Source organism: Schistocerca serialis, chromosome 6 (genome assembly GCF_023864345.2).
Source record: "Schistocerca serialis cubense isolate TAMUIC-IGC-003099 chromosome 6, iqSchSeri2.2, whole genome shotgun sequence".
NCBI lineage: Eukaryota > Metazoa > Arthropoda > Insecta > Orthoptera > Acrididae > Schistocerca > Schistocerca serialis.
The window spans coordinates 108,456,864-108,472,614 of record NC_064643.1 but is presented as its reverse complement, the minus strand read 5'-3'; the positions used below and the strand labels follow the sequence as shown (position 1 = coordinate 108,472,614).

Sequence of the window (15,751 nt, the reverse complement as noted above, 5' to 3'; positions counted from 1 at the left end):
CTGTCAACACCTGCTTTCTTTGGGATTGGAATTATTATATTCTTCTTGAAGTCTGAGGGTATTTCGCCTGTTTCATACATCTTGCTCACCAGATGGTAGAGTTTAGTCATGACTGGCTCTCCCAAGGCCATCAGTAGTTCTAATCGAATGTTGTCTACTCCCGGGGCCTTGTTTCGACTCAGGTCTTTCAGAGCTCTGTCAAGCTCTTCACGCAGTATCGTATCTCCCATTTCATCTTCATCTACATCCTCTTCCATTTCCATAATATTGTCCTCAAGTACATCGCCCTTGTATAGACTCTCTATATACTCCTTCCACCTTTCTGCTTTCCCTTCTTTGCTTAGAACTGGGTTTCCATCTGAGCTCTTGATGTTCATACAAGTGATTCTCTTATCTCCAAAGGTCTCTTTAATTTTCCTGTAGGCAGTATCTATCTTACCCCTAGTGAGATAAGCCTCTACATCCTTACATTTGTGCTCCAGTCATCCCTGCTTAGCCATTTTGCACTTCCTGTCAATCTCATTTTTGAGGCGTTTGTATTCCTTTTTGCCTGCTTCATTTACTGCATTTTTATATTTTCTCCTATCATCAATTAAATTCAATATTTCTTCTGTTACCCAAGGATTTCTACTAGCCCTCGTCTTTTTACCTACTTGATCCTCTGCTGCCTTCACTACTTCATTCCTCAAAGCTACCCATTCTTCTTCTATTGTGTTTCTTTCCCCCATTCCTGTCAATTGTTCCCTTATGCTCTCCCTGAAACTCTGTACAACCTCTGGTTCTTTAAGTTTATCCAGGTCCCATCTCCTTAAATTCCCACCTTTTTGCAGTTTCTTCAGTTTTAATCTACAGGTCATAACCGGCAGATTGTGGTCAGAGTCCACATCTGCCCCTGGAAATGTCTTGCAATTTAAAACCTGGTTCCTAAATCTCTGTCTTACCATTATATAATCTATCTGATACCTTTTAGTATCTCCAGGGTTCTTCCATGTATACAACCTTCTTTCATGATTCTTAAACCAAGTGTTAGCTATGATTGAGTTGTGCTCTGTGCAAAATTCTGCAAGGCGGCTTCCTCTTTCATTTCTTAGCCCCAATCCATATTCACCTACTACGTTTCCTTCTCTCCCTTTTCCTACACTCGAATTCCAGTCACCCATGACTATTAAATTTTCATCTCCCTTCACTATCTGAATAATTTCTTTTATTTCATCATACATTTCTTCAATTTCTTCGTCATCTGCAGAGCTAGTTGGCATATAAACTTGTACTACTGTAGTAGGTGTGGGCTTCGTATCTATCTTGGCCACAATAATGTGTTCACTATGCTGTTTGTAGTAGCTTACCCACATTCCTATTTTCCTATTCAGTATTAAACCTACTCCTCCATTACCCCTATTTGATTTTGTGTTTATAACCCTGTAGTCACCTGACCAGAAGTCTTGTTCCTCCTGCCACCGAACTTCACTAATTCCCACTATATCTAACTTTAACCTACCCATTTCCCTTTTTAAATTTTCTAACCTACCTGCCCGATTAAGGGATCTGACATTCCACGCTCTGATCTGTAGAACGCCAGTTTTCTTTCTCCTGATAACGACATCCTCTTGAGTAGTCCCCGCCTGGAGATCCGAATGGGGGACTATTTTACCTCCGGAATATTTTACCCAAGAGGATGCCATCATCATTTAATCATACAGTAAAGCTGCATGCCCTCGGGAAAAATTACGGCCGTAGTTTCCCCTTGCTTTCAGTCGTTCGCAGTACCAGCACAGCAAGGCCGTTATGGTTATTGTTACAAGGCCAGATCAGTCAATCATCCAGACTGTTGCCCTTGCAACTACTGAAAAGGCTGCTGCCCCTCTTCAGGAACCTCACATTTGTCTGGCCTCTCAACAGATACCCCTCCGTTGTGGTTGTACCTACGGTACGTCTATCTGTATCGCTGAGGCACGCAAGCCTCCCCAACAACGGCAAAGGTCGATGGTTCATGAGGGGGGGGGGGGGGGGGAGTGATTACTCTGCTATTCACTATTATGTGCCTGACAGAGGGTTCAATGAAGAGTAAACAAAAAATCTCACAACTGGTGCTACTCTGGACAGTAATGCCAACTCTGCTGGCGAGGGAGGTGTTATTTCCATGAGTAAGGCCGAGTCTGAATTGAATTATTCATAACAAACAGGGAATTGTTAAGGCATTTTTGTAACAAAAAGGGGAAACTGTAAAAGAGACAAGAGTAATGTACTGTATTTTGGCATGGCGAGAGGAACAACAGGCCCCAGAGCGGACTTGGTGTCCAATGCCAGTCAGATGGGCAGTTGTGCTTCATAATCAGCAAAGAGTTATAAGCCATAAGACACAAAGAGGGCTCTGTGTACTTTTGACAAAGGGATTCGTGATAAGGCTTGGAATTAAAGTTAATAAGAAAACCGCACTTCTGGTTAGAGAGAGAGAGGGCCTACTCGTGGGGACAGCACTATGTCATCAGAAGCCAATTCAGGGCTTAGGACGCAGTGTGACCATATTAAGAAAGGCACCTCTGCTCCTCCACCCAGCCTCTGAAAAACCACTTAAGAATAGCACACACTGACAGCCATTAAGGAGGCAAGTAGCCCTCAACATTATGTCATGGCAGTAGCCGGTGCGATTGATGGGAAAAGGATACAAAACTCCGCAGCATGACGCTCTGAGTTGTGCAAGTAGTGAAGAAAGTTGGCAATAAGCATTCAAGGGCGTCAGGAGATGAGACGTGGGTCAGACGCAACGTGCTGCAGGGAGAGCCAGGGTTTGTTGTGGAGTTAGCAGGATCTGATGCTCAGATAGGCAGCAGCTGTGGGACTATGAGTTAGTCGTGTGGGTCACATTCCAAGAGAAGACGGAACGGCAGTTGTCTTACACCGTCTCTGTATTAGACTTGGCCACTCATTGGAAATGTCTGAGCAAGAGCAGTTACGAATTCATTCTGTACATTTTGAATAAACTTCAGATAGTTAAACGTTTCTGGAGAGTACCTCAATTACCTCCCAGTCTTTTTCTACGTTCACCGCAGAGACCGTAACTTCTTAGCTATGTGAAAGTTTCCCTCTCACAAATGCCAACCAGCTAATCTGTGGTTACGAACCATGTCGCTCAGTCTCAAATAAAACTCATGCTTGGGACACAACACAGTGTCAAGTGTATTATTGCCAATGAATTAATATTAATATATAAGATACATTTCAATGTAAAAAACAATTATGCCATAGGAATGTAAGAAAATGAAGAAATTCTGTAATATAATTTTGTCAAATGTACATAAAAAGATTCATAACTGATGCTACTCTGAAGAGTAACACCAATTTCACTGACGGGGGAGGTGATAACACCTACCCCATCAGTGAAACGGGCATTACAAAACTTGGCAGCAAGATGCTCCGAGTTGTGCAAGCAGTGAAGAAAGTAGGCAGCAAGCAGACTATGAAAGTCAGGAGATGAGACGGGGCTCTGACGTGAGGTGCTCAAGTAGCCCTTGACACTACATTATGGCAATAGCAGGCAGGGTCAAAGGGGAAAAGGATACAAAACTCACCAGCAAGATGCTCCGAGTTGTGCAAGCCTTGGTTTTTGGGATACAGTTTCAGTCTCAATAAACTGTTGCCACATCTGAGAAACAACAGACCAGTTCACATTTAGTGATGAGGCTGAGAAAAGCCAAGTCTGAAATACATTGTTATTTATCAAATGGGCAACTGTTAGTAACAAATGAGGCAACAGTAAGATCTTAAGCGTGACGAGAGGAGTTACAGTCTTGGAAGCATGGTGCCCATCAACCAGCCGTGGGCAGCTGTGCTTGATAACAAGCTAAAAGTTATAAGCTAAACACACAAAGAGGGCTGTGTGTATTACTTCTGACAATGGAGTTCTTGATAAGGATTTGAATTGAAACTAATAGGCATACAGCACTTCTTGTTAGAGAGAGAGTGTGGAATGAGAGGGAGAAAGTGAGAAGGCCTTCTAGTGGGGACAGCACTACTTCATGAGAAACCAATGAAGGGCATAGGACGCAGTGTGTCACCATATCAAGAGGGGCGTCTCTAGCCCTCCACTCGGCTTCTGGAGAACCTCTAGGAGCTGATGGGCTTTTAGGCAGTAACTGTGGGACTCTCAATTTGTGGTATGGGTCATGAAAGGCTTTCATTAGAACAGACAGAACAGTGTTCATTAGTCACTGTCTCTTTATCAGACTTGGCCACTCAGCTACAGCAGTTAGGTTGTATTGTCTAAATTTGAATACACTTCAAATTACTAACAGTTCTGCAGAGCTTGTTCCCTTCACACTGGGTATTCCAGCAGCTTAATCAGATCAAAGTCTCCCTCTCACTATGGTCAAGCAGCTAAGCCCCTTCTTAAAAACTGTGTCGGTCAATCCCGGACAAAACCCACGTTTGGGATGGTACACTTCACTTTCTGATGTTACACATGGTCAGCCCTGCCCTGGCCTTTTGGATAAGATTCCAGTCTCAATAAACTGTCGCCATGTCCGAGAAATAACAGACCACTTCACATTTAGTGATGAGGCCACATCAGTTTGCGAGTGTCCTGCTTCCATTCTTCTTATGGCCCTCCACTGCAGAGTGTGTCTGTGACTTTGTAAACATCAATTGTGGATGTGGGACTACCTGCCAAACATTACCCTGTTTGATAGGTGCCTTGACATCATCAATTGGTGTGGTTGTCCATTGACTGGAATGCCATCTTCTGTGCAGAACATGATCGTATGGTCATTTGTTGACAGTTTGTATGATTATATCATGAATTAGACACAGGATGGGGAAAGAGCAGTTTGTTTCTTTAATTTTGGACACCAATGTAGTTGCGCAAGCTTGTAACAGCATGTAGGTTGCTACTGAATGATAATGTGTAGACACACAAATGTAGGGTGACCAGATGTCCGAATAAATCTTGGCATGTCCTCCATTTTATCTCTTTGTCTGGAGTCTACGTGGATTTTTACACTGTCTTCCTTTTTGCAAAGTTGACCATAATAAAATTATATTTGAATTATTCCCATTCTATTGCTCTTTTCATAAATACCTTACCTACAGGTGACAGCAGGCACATTGATTTTACAGATTTTTCACTACTGATCATTTTCAATCCATAAGCAAGTACAAGTCTTGGCTTCGCATTACAGGTTTCGTGTCACGTTCTAAGTACTCATGTGATTTGCTGTTTATAGTAACCCACTGAGTTTTGTAAAGTATCTGGCAATGCCTAAACGCAAGCAAACATTCTCAGATGTACATTCTCAGATGTTCTTTCTTAGAAATATCCTACTTGAGGACTGATTAAATGAAAAATTCATTTGCTAAAGGTTGAACAAGAGCTGAAAATTGCAACAAAAGAAGGCACTGATAAAGGAGTTAAACTTTTTATGGAGGAAGCTATGTTGCTGTATCAATCATGCCATGAATATTTAAAACGATGGCTTTGTATGTCTGACAAATTTTCCTGTTTGAAATGGATGTCTCTTAAAAAAGATGTTAACTACAGTGATGTTGAAAAAAGCCTTCTGTAATTAACAAGATAAATGTAAAACTTTTGAAATTGAAGATGTAAAATGTTTTGACCAACTCTGTAATTTTAGACTATTTCTGAAAGAGAATAATAATGATCCTGAATTTAGAGGGTTATCTTGTAGTAAAAAACAGGCCAAATATTCCTGTGAAAGTAAGTCTGTTGATTGTCATTCACAATATTTAAAACTTGCCAAATACTTTTTCAGTATATCAAGGTACAATGCAACTGCAGGAAGAGTATTGTCGCTCATTACAATCCAGTGCACCGATGACAGGAACAAGTTTAACCTTGAATCTGTTAAAGGTATGTTTATGGTTGAATATAATTTAAAAGAATTTCCTTAAGTATCTTTTTCAAGTATGTGCTAAACAACCCTACACGTCTACAGAAAATTAGACCTTCAGAGAAGCACCAATAAAAGTTAAGGAATGTATGTTATGTCTATTACTTAATTCATTTATTAAATTTGAACTTATATTCTCATGTGTACTCTTTTTTCCTAACTTTGTCGTCCTTTTTGAAACTGTTTGTCCTCTTTCTTATATGTCTGCATCTGCTCACCCTTCATGTATGTTATCTTTGGTGTTCAGCTTTAAGGATAGAGATTCTTTTCTGAAGTAGTTCATTTGCCATGCCAGTTTAAGATTGTAGTGGGATCTGAGGAAGCCCCATGCACTAGTCTCCCACCTTGGAGTTACAAAACGTTTGGCTTCAAAGCAAACTTCATGCAACCCACTAGAATAAATGCACAGTCAGCGACCTGTATTGATAATATTTTAACAAATTATGTGTTTGAAGATGTTAATAAATTTTGCTTAGATTTAGGAATCTCTGACCACTCCGCATTATTCATTGAACTACCACAACTCTATAAAGAAATTTCATGTAACAAAAGCCACATGAAAAGGAACTTCAATGAAAAAAACCTAACTATATTTAGCAATAAGTTAAGAGAGGTTTAATGGCCTTATGACAGCTGTATCTCAAGTAGTACTAACTTTAACAAATTTCTTGGTAGCTTTTTTGAAATATTTAATGAAACTTTTCCACTTAAAACCAAATGTAACAAAACGACTAGGAAGATTAAGTGGATAACTCAGGGTATAAAAATTTCTAGTGCCACAAAGAGGCAACTACATAATGAACTGAAATATAACAAAAACAGACATTTTGCTGTGTACGTGAAACATTATAAAGCCATATTCAAAAAACTTGTAAAGGCAGCAAAACAAATGGCAAACAATAAGTTTATTTTACAACATAATAGTAAGACAAAGGCAATGTGGTCTGTTGTCAAATCAGAGTTAGGTGTTAAAGTCAGTAGTAATGAAATAACTAAGATTAAAGTAGATGATAATGTTGTTGTAAATCCAGCTCAAATATCAGAGTGTTTAAATGAATTTTTCATAAATGTAGCAAAGTCAGAAGTTGATGTATCAGGATATCATAGTAAAGTAAATCCCTTTGGACTCAACCAAGAGGCTGAGTATCTCACAGATTTGAAAAAAGTCACAATAAAGGATGTGAAAAATGTTATATTGTCATTAAAAAATAAAAATTCTGCTGGGTGGGATGGGACACCAAGTAAAGTGATTAAATGACATAATAGCACCCCAGCTAACTAAAATAATCAACCAATCTTTTCAACAGGGAGCTAACTAAAATAATCAACCAATCTTTTCAACAGGGGTGCTTTCCTGATGTGTTAAAATATGCCGAAGTGAGATCTCTGTTCAAGAAAGGGTCGAGGGAAGATATGGGAAACTATCACCCTATTTCTATTCTCCCAATCCTGTCAAAAGTGTTAGAGAAAGTAGCTGCAAATCAGATCAAAAATTTTATTGAAAAAATTATATTATTGTAAGTAACCAATTTCGATTCCAACAAGGAAAAAACACACTGGATGCAGTAAATAACTTTATTGAGAAGATATGCAAATCATTGGATCAGAGGAGTAAAGTTGCAGGTATCTTCTGCGATCTTTCAAAAGCATTTGACTCGGTGAACCATGACTTCCTTATCCACAAATTAAACAAATATGGGATTAAGGACAAAGCTCTGAAATGGCTCACATCACACTTGCACAACAGAAAGCAAAGGGTAAGTGTCACATCAAATGCAGTGAATTATTATTCTAAATGGAGTACAGTATCACAAGGTGTGCCTCAAGGCTCCATTTTGAGGCCAATCCTGTTCCTATTCTATGTAAATGACTTGCCCATAAATATAAATTCCCCGTCAGTTCTGTTTGCAGATGATACTTCTGTTTTAATTGAAGATGATGCATAAAAAAATTCAGAGCTCCACTGTGAGCACAATGGGTACTCTAGAAAACTGGTTCCAGTTAAATGGCTTGAAACTGAACATTGCAAAAACCAATACGGTACATTTCAAAACCAAACATTTGAAATGTGTGGATCTTAAAATACATCATCACAATCATCCTATGGAAGAAGTTAACAGTCAAATTCTTAGGACTAAATGTGGACAACAACTTAAACTGGAGTACACATATTGAGTTCCTATCAAATAAACTAAGCAGCTTTGCATTTGCAATGCAAATACTAGCAAACTCTACTGACATGAGTACACGAAAAATAGCATATCATAGTTATTTTGAATCTGTCATTAGGTATGGTATCATTTTCTGGGGAAATTCAAGTAGTGTATCTCGAATACTGAAACTGCAAAAGAAAATTATAAGATACATGTGTAGTGCACAACAAACAGAATCTTGTTGCCCATTATTTCGGAACCTGCAAATCCTAACAGTTCCCTCCATATACATTTATGAAATTATAATCTTTGTACACAGCAGACAAAAATTATTTGAGGAAAATCATTTTAACCACACATACAACACAAGAAATAAAAATAATTTTATGTTACCCACACACCAATTGAAATTATATGCACGAACTCCACAGTATATGGGGATGACAATATATAACAAGCTATTGGGAAAAAAAAAATATATTTAATACGAAGCCAGAGAGTCTAAAAATAAGGCTACAGCAGATTCTATGGGAGAAATGCTACTATTCAGTAGAAGAATTCATAGAGGATGACATGATAATTTGAGCAAAGGGTAAATAATTGTTAGCCTTTATTGTATGTGTAACAAAATTGTATTATTATTATTATTATTATTATTATACCATTTGTTAAAATCAGTTGTTGTAATTAATTGTTAGTTTGTTTTATTGTATGTGCATTTTTATATTGTATTATTGTTATGGTACCATTTGTTAAAATCAGGTGTTGTATGTATATGGTAAAACTTTACCAAAATTTTGACGTGTCTCCTGTACCTGAGTCAAATCATTTAGATTATGTATGTTATGAGACTAACAAACCACAATTCACAATTCACAGGGATGGGCTGAGTGACTCAGTCTGCCTCACAAAGCTAATATGGGTAATGTGAGCTCAGCTTGTTCCACCTTGAGGAGTCTACATAAGTGTGTCCTAAGAAGGTGATTGTAAGAAAGACTGAATTCTTTCAAAATGTTAGGTCACACTGGCTCTTTTCAGTAGCAGATACAATAATTGTCACCAAGTTTACTTAAGCAGCACATAACATTTAGAGCTGCAGAGATAAAGTTTGTGGATCAATAGCACTGTTGTGATATTTCTGGTGCTATATTCCAGTCACCCATGACCATCACCAGAACCACAACCCTGAACCTACTTTCTCCTTTACTTATTGGACATACCTTTACATGTTTTGCCTAAGGAAAAACTGACCTATTGAAAATGACACCTTTGACTCGACCCTTCTAGCCTCCCTGGACCAGAAGCTGGTAGCTCAAAATGGCTGTATATCAATGGAACATCTTGTTATTCATGTGAAAAAATACCGTACCTAACATTGGCACCAATTCCATTCAGTATGAATTATCACATTGGTTACATTCATAAACTTGGTGATTGTAGGCCTTGTTTATTACTACCTCGAGTGTAGGGTTGCACAGATTTTACCCTCACCATCCTTCAGCCTGTGGGTCCACATTAATCATTCAGAATGAATGAAGAAACAGCATGGCCTTTAAAAGTTGAAGTGAAACGGTATAAAAATCAGGAACCAAGGACCAAGAGAGTGAGTTTCAGGAATGTGAAATGTTGTAAATAGTGTACATATGAAAAGGGAAATAAAGAGTACAGGCAGGCAGCAGCTAACCTAGAGTTTTTACACCAGATTGGTGGGGAACATGAAAAGTGCAATTTGGGAGTCTGGTGGTCTGGATTTTTCCAAGGAGGAGAAACTGAAGTGGCACAGGTGAAGTAGGACAAATCATCATGCTGTAAGCGGGCTACTTGTAACAGCTTACTGGTTTTGTACTATGCAACTGAGCCACCACTGCCAGCCAGCTGTAACTCTCACTAGGAGCCCTTCAGAATTTGGCCCAATCCAACTAGGCAGATTACTGGAACATTGTCAGAACATTGAGTTGTCTACCACTGGTATCAGTTTCTGCAGTCAGGCTGCCAACTTTCTGCCACCATCTCGAGCAGACCACAGGCCATCGGTCTAGTGGCAAACTGGGCAGGCTGAGGGTTGAACTGAGGTTCTCCAAAGTCTGAGACATTGGCGTCCACCGATGCCAGTCAGCACCCTCCTCCATCAGTTAGGGATCTGATCCTGGGCGACACTACTGACTATCACTGATGCTGAATGTGGGATCACTCCACACACAGCCACAGTGGCTGAGGCGCCAATGCCCGACTCAGCAGTGTGAGGCAGCTTGGAATACACCGCTAGCAAAGCCACAGCAAAGCCTCACAGATGAGAAGTGCTGACACTAGTGTGTCAATGGGCACATAGTTTCTACACGTTTCCTACAAATCAATAAATTGTTTCATCAAGCATTGGCTGCCTACATCTTCTGCATCTCTGCTTCACCTTCACCAGACAACCACTTGTCCACACACATCCATATCATTACCATTTATACAGATGTAGAATGGTAACGTTATAACCTTACACAAGACTGAGAATCCAAAGCAAGCATTGGAAATGAAAAATTAAGTTTCAAAATATTTTCAACCTATTCCAATGTATGGAGTACAACTGCATGGCCTCTGGGGTTGAACAGACCATCAGCCGTCAGGATGGTCAAGGCAGGTGTCGTATGACAGTAGAACAAAGTTCGAGACCAATCAGGAGAGGGAAGAGAGGAAGTCATGCCAAGCTGAGGTCCAGAGAAAAAGATTACGAGTTTACAGCTCATGGATACTGTGAATCATAATAAGTAGGTGGTATGTTTTTTAAGACTCATCCAATCTGACAACCCCACGTTCAGCATACACTGTTGCAACAACAGTACTAGCTATCTTCATCGGGTGGTGCAAGGACTGGCCACATTTTCTCGTTGCCTGGACTCTAACAAGACTGTCACCTTGAGACGATGGCTAAGTCTGATTCTGAAGCATTGTGTGTAGAAATGCAGACCTCAGCTCAAGCGGCTACTAATTAATAGCCCCAAGGGATTCTCATCAATCACTTTGATGTCATGGCTGACCAAAACTATAGTTTTAGAGGGACGAAAAACTATTGCTTACATAGACAGAGAGGGTGTGCTGTGTCAAAAGCACAGATTTCATTTGCCATCACAATTGCTGTGCATCCGATCCAGTAAATGGCCAATAACACCTGGTGAATACAATAATCATATGTGTATGATGTATTAAAAGGCAATAAAACATGTTCTAGACGACACAAGCGAACCACAGAGAAAACAGGTGGTGAACGCATGCAGTTTCAGTGATGTAACAACTCACCATTGCTGATTCCAGAGATGCTGCATCAGCAACATGACGCAGACGGCTGCTATCAACGTTACCTGACAGCCAAAAGGAATAATAATTTAACTGTCAAAAGTTGGTGTGGCATTGCATGTTTGTTCATGTATATGGTTCCCATTGTATGACATCAGAAAATAGTTCCCCAGTAGACCGCTTACTGATGAAGTTAACCTCTGGGTAGTACCCCTGTTGATAGACGTAGCTGCGACTGTAGTTTTCCTCCCAAGGCCAAGCTACGCAATATATGTAGGTTCCGGGACTTTGAGGTAGTCGCGGATTATACACTGGTTTGGTGAAATTATGTTTCTGTGTGGCCAATTGAGTGTCATCCTGTGGACTGTTTGGGAGGAAGGAGTGGTTATTTTGCTGTGATAAATACAGTGTGAGCCGTGTTAGAGAGAGAGAGAGAGATAGAGAGAGAGAGAGAGAGAGAGATTTGCACTTGATGATTTTTAGGGAATTGGTAGAGCCTGATATTCTGTCCGGCTCGTCCAGAGGTAATTGGGCTGCTAGCTGTTTTTGGGGGTGGTTTGGTAGTGACTGGTGTGTACTGAGAAGGGAAAGCCTCGAACCCACTTATCATACAGCGGATCTAGAATTGGCTTGTGTATATTCGAATTGTTTCATCTAGATATGAGAGAATGCACCAGTAGGTTGAGTTGGTAAGCAACGGGAATAGCAAGAAACCATTAACAAGCAACATGTAACTAAACAAAAAAACTTGGTTAGTAGAAGTGACGAGTGGCCTGATTTAATTTAGGGAACTTCAGCAGGTCGTGTCATGCTAACACCTTAAGAGGCTCAGTTTTATATGAATTGTTAATTAAGGTTAAGGCAAAAGAGGTGGTGGCACCTAGGTTTTCTGTTTATATTTTTGTTTGTTCCTGAATTTCCGTTTCTGTGGAGGGTGTGTAGTCTTTGCTGTCACTCATTCACTTACGAGATTTGAACTTGTATTGAGATATCTAGCCCAAATAAAGACAAGTTTTTCTTGGGTCGAAAGAAATCTTTATGAGGCTGTGCCCTTAGTGGCTGTTGCATGTAATTCATTGTGTTGTAACTGCAAGTTTAAGTGTCAATCTAAAAGTGATGTGTTTGAAGGATATTTAATTTCAAAGTCAAAGGGAAACTTATTTTGTTTGAAATTGAATGATGAACGATTTCTGAAAACAGTTTTATTACATAAAGGTGAATCAGTAGAAACTCTTGCATTCCAATGAAAGCAAAGATTTAAGTTTCAGAGATATTACTAGCTTCCTGCGGAACATAATCTCGAGTTGGTATTAGGAAGCTTTGGTTTCAGTGAAAATCACTTAATTGCATTGGTATACGCAAACTACACAAGAGTCCGATACTAATAAAAGCTAACAAGATTACATTTAAGTAAGAAAAGTTCTAAGTGAGTACAAATCAGAACTGAAGTTAGCTGAAGTTGTTATGAAAAGTCAGCAATCATACTCACAGAGGTGTGGTGGTTAATCTGTGGAATACATTACGTATCATTATTTATGTAGCAATGATAGACTACACACAAAGAAATAGAATAATTACATCAGTTATCTTTATACCAGTATAAACATTGTCTAAATACAAGTTTAATATGAATCAGCCTTTGCACTCACTTAATACCCGAGATGAACGTTAAAAGTTATTAAAAGAGAGATTGTTCTGCACTGGAAGGAAGTTGTTGTTTGTGAGGACAATTGCAAGCTGGATTTACGATTTAGCTTGACATAATATAAACAGGTAATGTATTGAAATAATTTTGGTGTCTTGTTTTGGACGATATGGAGATAACAGGTGTTGTCGCTGTATTCTGCTAGTCTCATCATTGCTGGTAGATAGTGACTGTCAGTGTCATTTGGATATTTTGGTGGTATCTATTTGTGGCGTAGTAGCATTGCTGTATGACCTCAAATTCTGAATAAAGTGAAAATGCTATTTGTTATTATCTAGCATTTGAGTAAGTTGTCTCATCAGTGTTTATTATTGTTGCAGTTGCTAATCATGAAAGGGTTGATCTGTCCTCAATTCGTTGTCTAAGAGTGCAACTACTGTATAAGCTAGGCTTCAAGTGTTTGCCGCGCGCTTGGCTACTATTGGAATCTTCTGTGATCAGATAGTGATCCACAGTCACAATACCAACTGTCAATACAAAAACTGTACCTAATTCTTGCTGTATAGGTCGAATGGTTCGCTCAAGCAATTTTGAGCGGCAGAAAGCCATACATCGCGACATTGGTACAGTACGATCCCTTGTTGTTTTGACCTAGATCTCGAGTTCCAACCAGTTGGCGCACTACAAAGGTTGGTGCATGAATTGTGTGGTAGTAGACAGGGAAGTGACAGAAATGAGGGGGTGACCTGATCGTGTCCACTCATGCCTTCCGTAAGGGAGGAATGTCAGGGCAGGCTACAGAGAGATAGGTGCCATATTCCAGAGTCCATGTTTTACTGTGTCCTGCACTGCTAACAGAGAGTGTTGGATGGTACTGTCATGGTGGTGGCACTTCAGGATCAGGCAGCTCACACCTCATGCTAACATCACACGTGTCTAAGTTGGCAGCGGTAGGCGAGGTGGCGGAGGCAGTGTCATGGTACGGAGGTGGTGCAGAGACAGTATCGTGCATCTGCTGTTCGAGGTATTGTTTGTACAGGTCGCGCTGCTGTGTGATACGCAGCAGCTCCCCCCTGAGGCGCCTGAGCTCAGCAACGAGTGCGCGGTTAGTGCCCCTGAGCTCCTGGCGCTGCTGCAGCCACTTGCTGCGGCATTTCTGTGAGTAGCTACGGTTCTTGAGTGCGCGCCGCTTCTGCTTGATTCTGACCACTTCTTCACGTGGGTAGCCGTGCAGCTTCTTGTTGAGCTCAAGCGCTGACAGTGACATTAATGCCTCATCATTGAGGATGTCCCTGGAGGAGGAGGTATCTGATGCGGGATTCTGCCGCGACAGCAGTGACACCAGCTCATGGTGGTGCTGGTTGTGGTATTGTTGTACTGTGGGTGAGATGGAGCCATCACACATCTGCCGCACTGGCACTTTCTCCTCACCACGGTGCTGGTTGTGTGGTGCGTGCTCAGTCGGCAGTCCGCAGCAGTCGCCCCTGGACGCAGACGTGGCCCCCAGTACCCCACTGGCAGAGGCCAGGACAGGCACGTCCTGTGGCTCAATCATATTGTCCGCTGTGCAGTTGGGCCGCAGGTCCAGCTGCTCTGGCACCAGACAGTGCATAGCTGACTGTGGGAACCACTCCACATCGTCAGAGAGCACGGTGGCAGAGGCTACAGTGGCAGCGCCCGAGACGTGCGGGGGTGACATGCACACTGACTGTGTGTCGGGTGGTGTGCCCGGGTGTTGCAGCCCCACCAACCCTGGTTCTGTATCACGCTGTGGCACTGCTTCGAGAAGCACACTGGTTTGCCGCTGGCCTGGGCTGTGCAGTAATTGTGCATCCTCACCCAGTGGCGTCGGTTGGTGACGTGTTGGTGATGGCTGAAGCAGCAGCATCGACAGCAGGGGGTGCTTCTGTTGCGGAGGCGGTGTCTCGACAACCACACCCTCTTCGAGTTTCATGGCACCCTCCAGCTGGTCCAGCTCGAACTGCTTGAGGTGTGTGTCTGTCTATGGACACAAGATAAGTACTTTTTGTATTTTTTCTTTTGAAAATGAATGATACATTCAGTGTAAAACCAAGACAAATGCTAACATTGACATAAAAACAACTCGGAGAGTAATGGTGAGCCACATGAGTTTAGTGTTAAGTGAACAAAGTACTGCTGTTCATAACATCAGAACCTTTCTGATGTTTTAATTTGGATTATGGCATCTCTCAGTCAATTGAAGGCTTATAATGAATGCTAGTCAAACACATTAAATGTGATGAACAGCAAAATGATTGAAAAAGATAGGTGTTGTTAAAGTGGGAATAGTATCGTCAAATTTTGCATTGAGGGCAGAGCTTTGTGAGAAAGTTGACACTAGCAAATAAAATGCAGAAATTAAAGGAACAGGATGGCTGACGTGGAAACTTGTTTAAAAGCTGACAGTGGTCCTATGAGAAAAGGATGCTCTTCTGTACAGTTCAGTAATGAACAGAAATTCAAATGAGTTCACTGTCTTATTCAGACAAAGACCACAATTTAAAATCAGAACTCTCCACAGGTGAGTCAAATTTAGAGATGCACATAGTGTGTGTCAGTGGCAGCACCTAAGGACAAATAGGTGAAGTACTTAATGAAGTTACATTTAGGAGTAGCTCTGTAATGCAAAATATCAGTAAATTAGAAATAATATAATCTTAAACAAACCAATAACGGGTAAATTTTTGTGTCAAATTAAAGAATTTGCAGGAATTTGGTTTTTCAAGACATTTTCACAGTAGTGTTGT

The 15,751-nt window shown here is 40.7% G+C and overlaps 1 protein-coding gene across 1 annotated transcript in view; it reads right to left on the bottom strand.

Moving 5' to 3' along the window:
- Positions 1 to 15,751, bottom strand: part of LOC126484669 (uncharacterized) — a 300,769-nt gene that overhangs the window by 203,425 nt on the left and 81,593 nt on the right. The window contains exon 5 of the mRNA XM_050108262.1: positions 14,823 to 14,985. Coding sequence (XP_049964219.1) covers positions 14,823 to 14,985 — 163 coding nt within the window. The remainder of the gene's footprint in view (positions 1 to 14,822; positions 14,986 to 15,751) is intronic.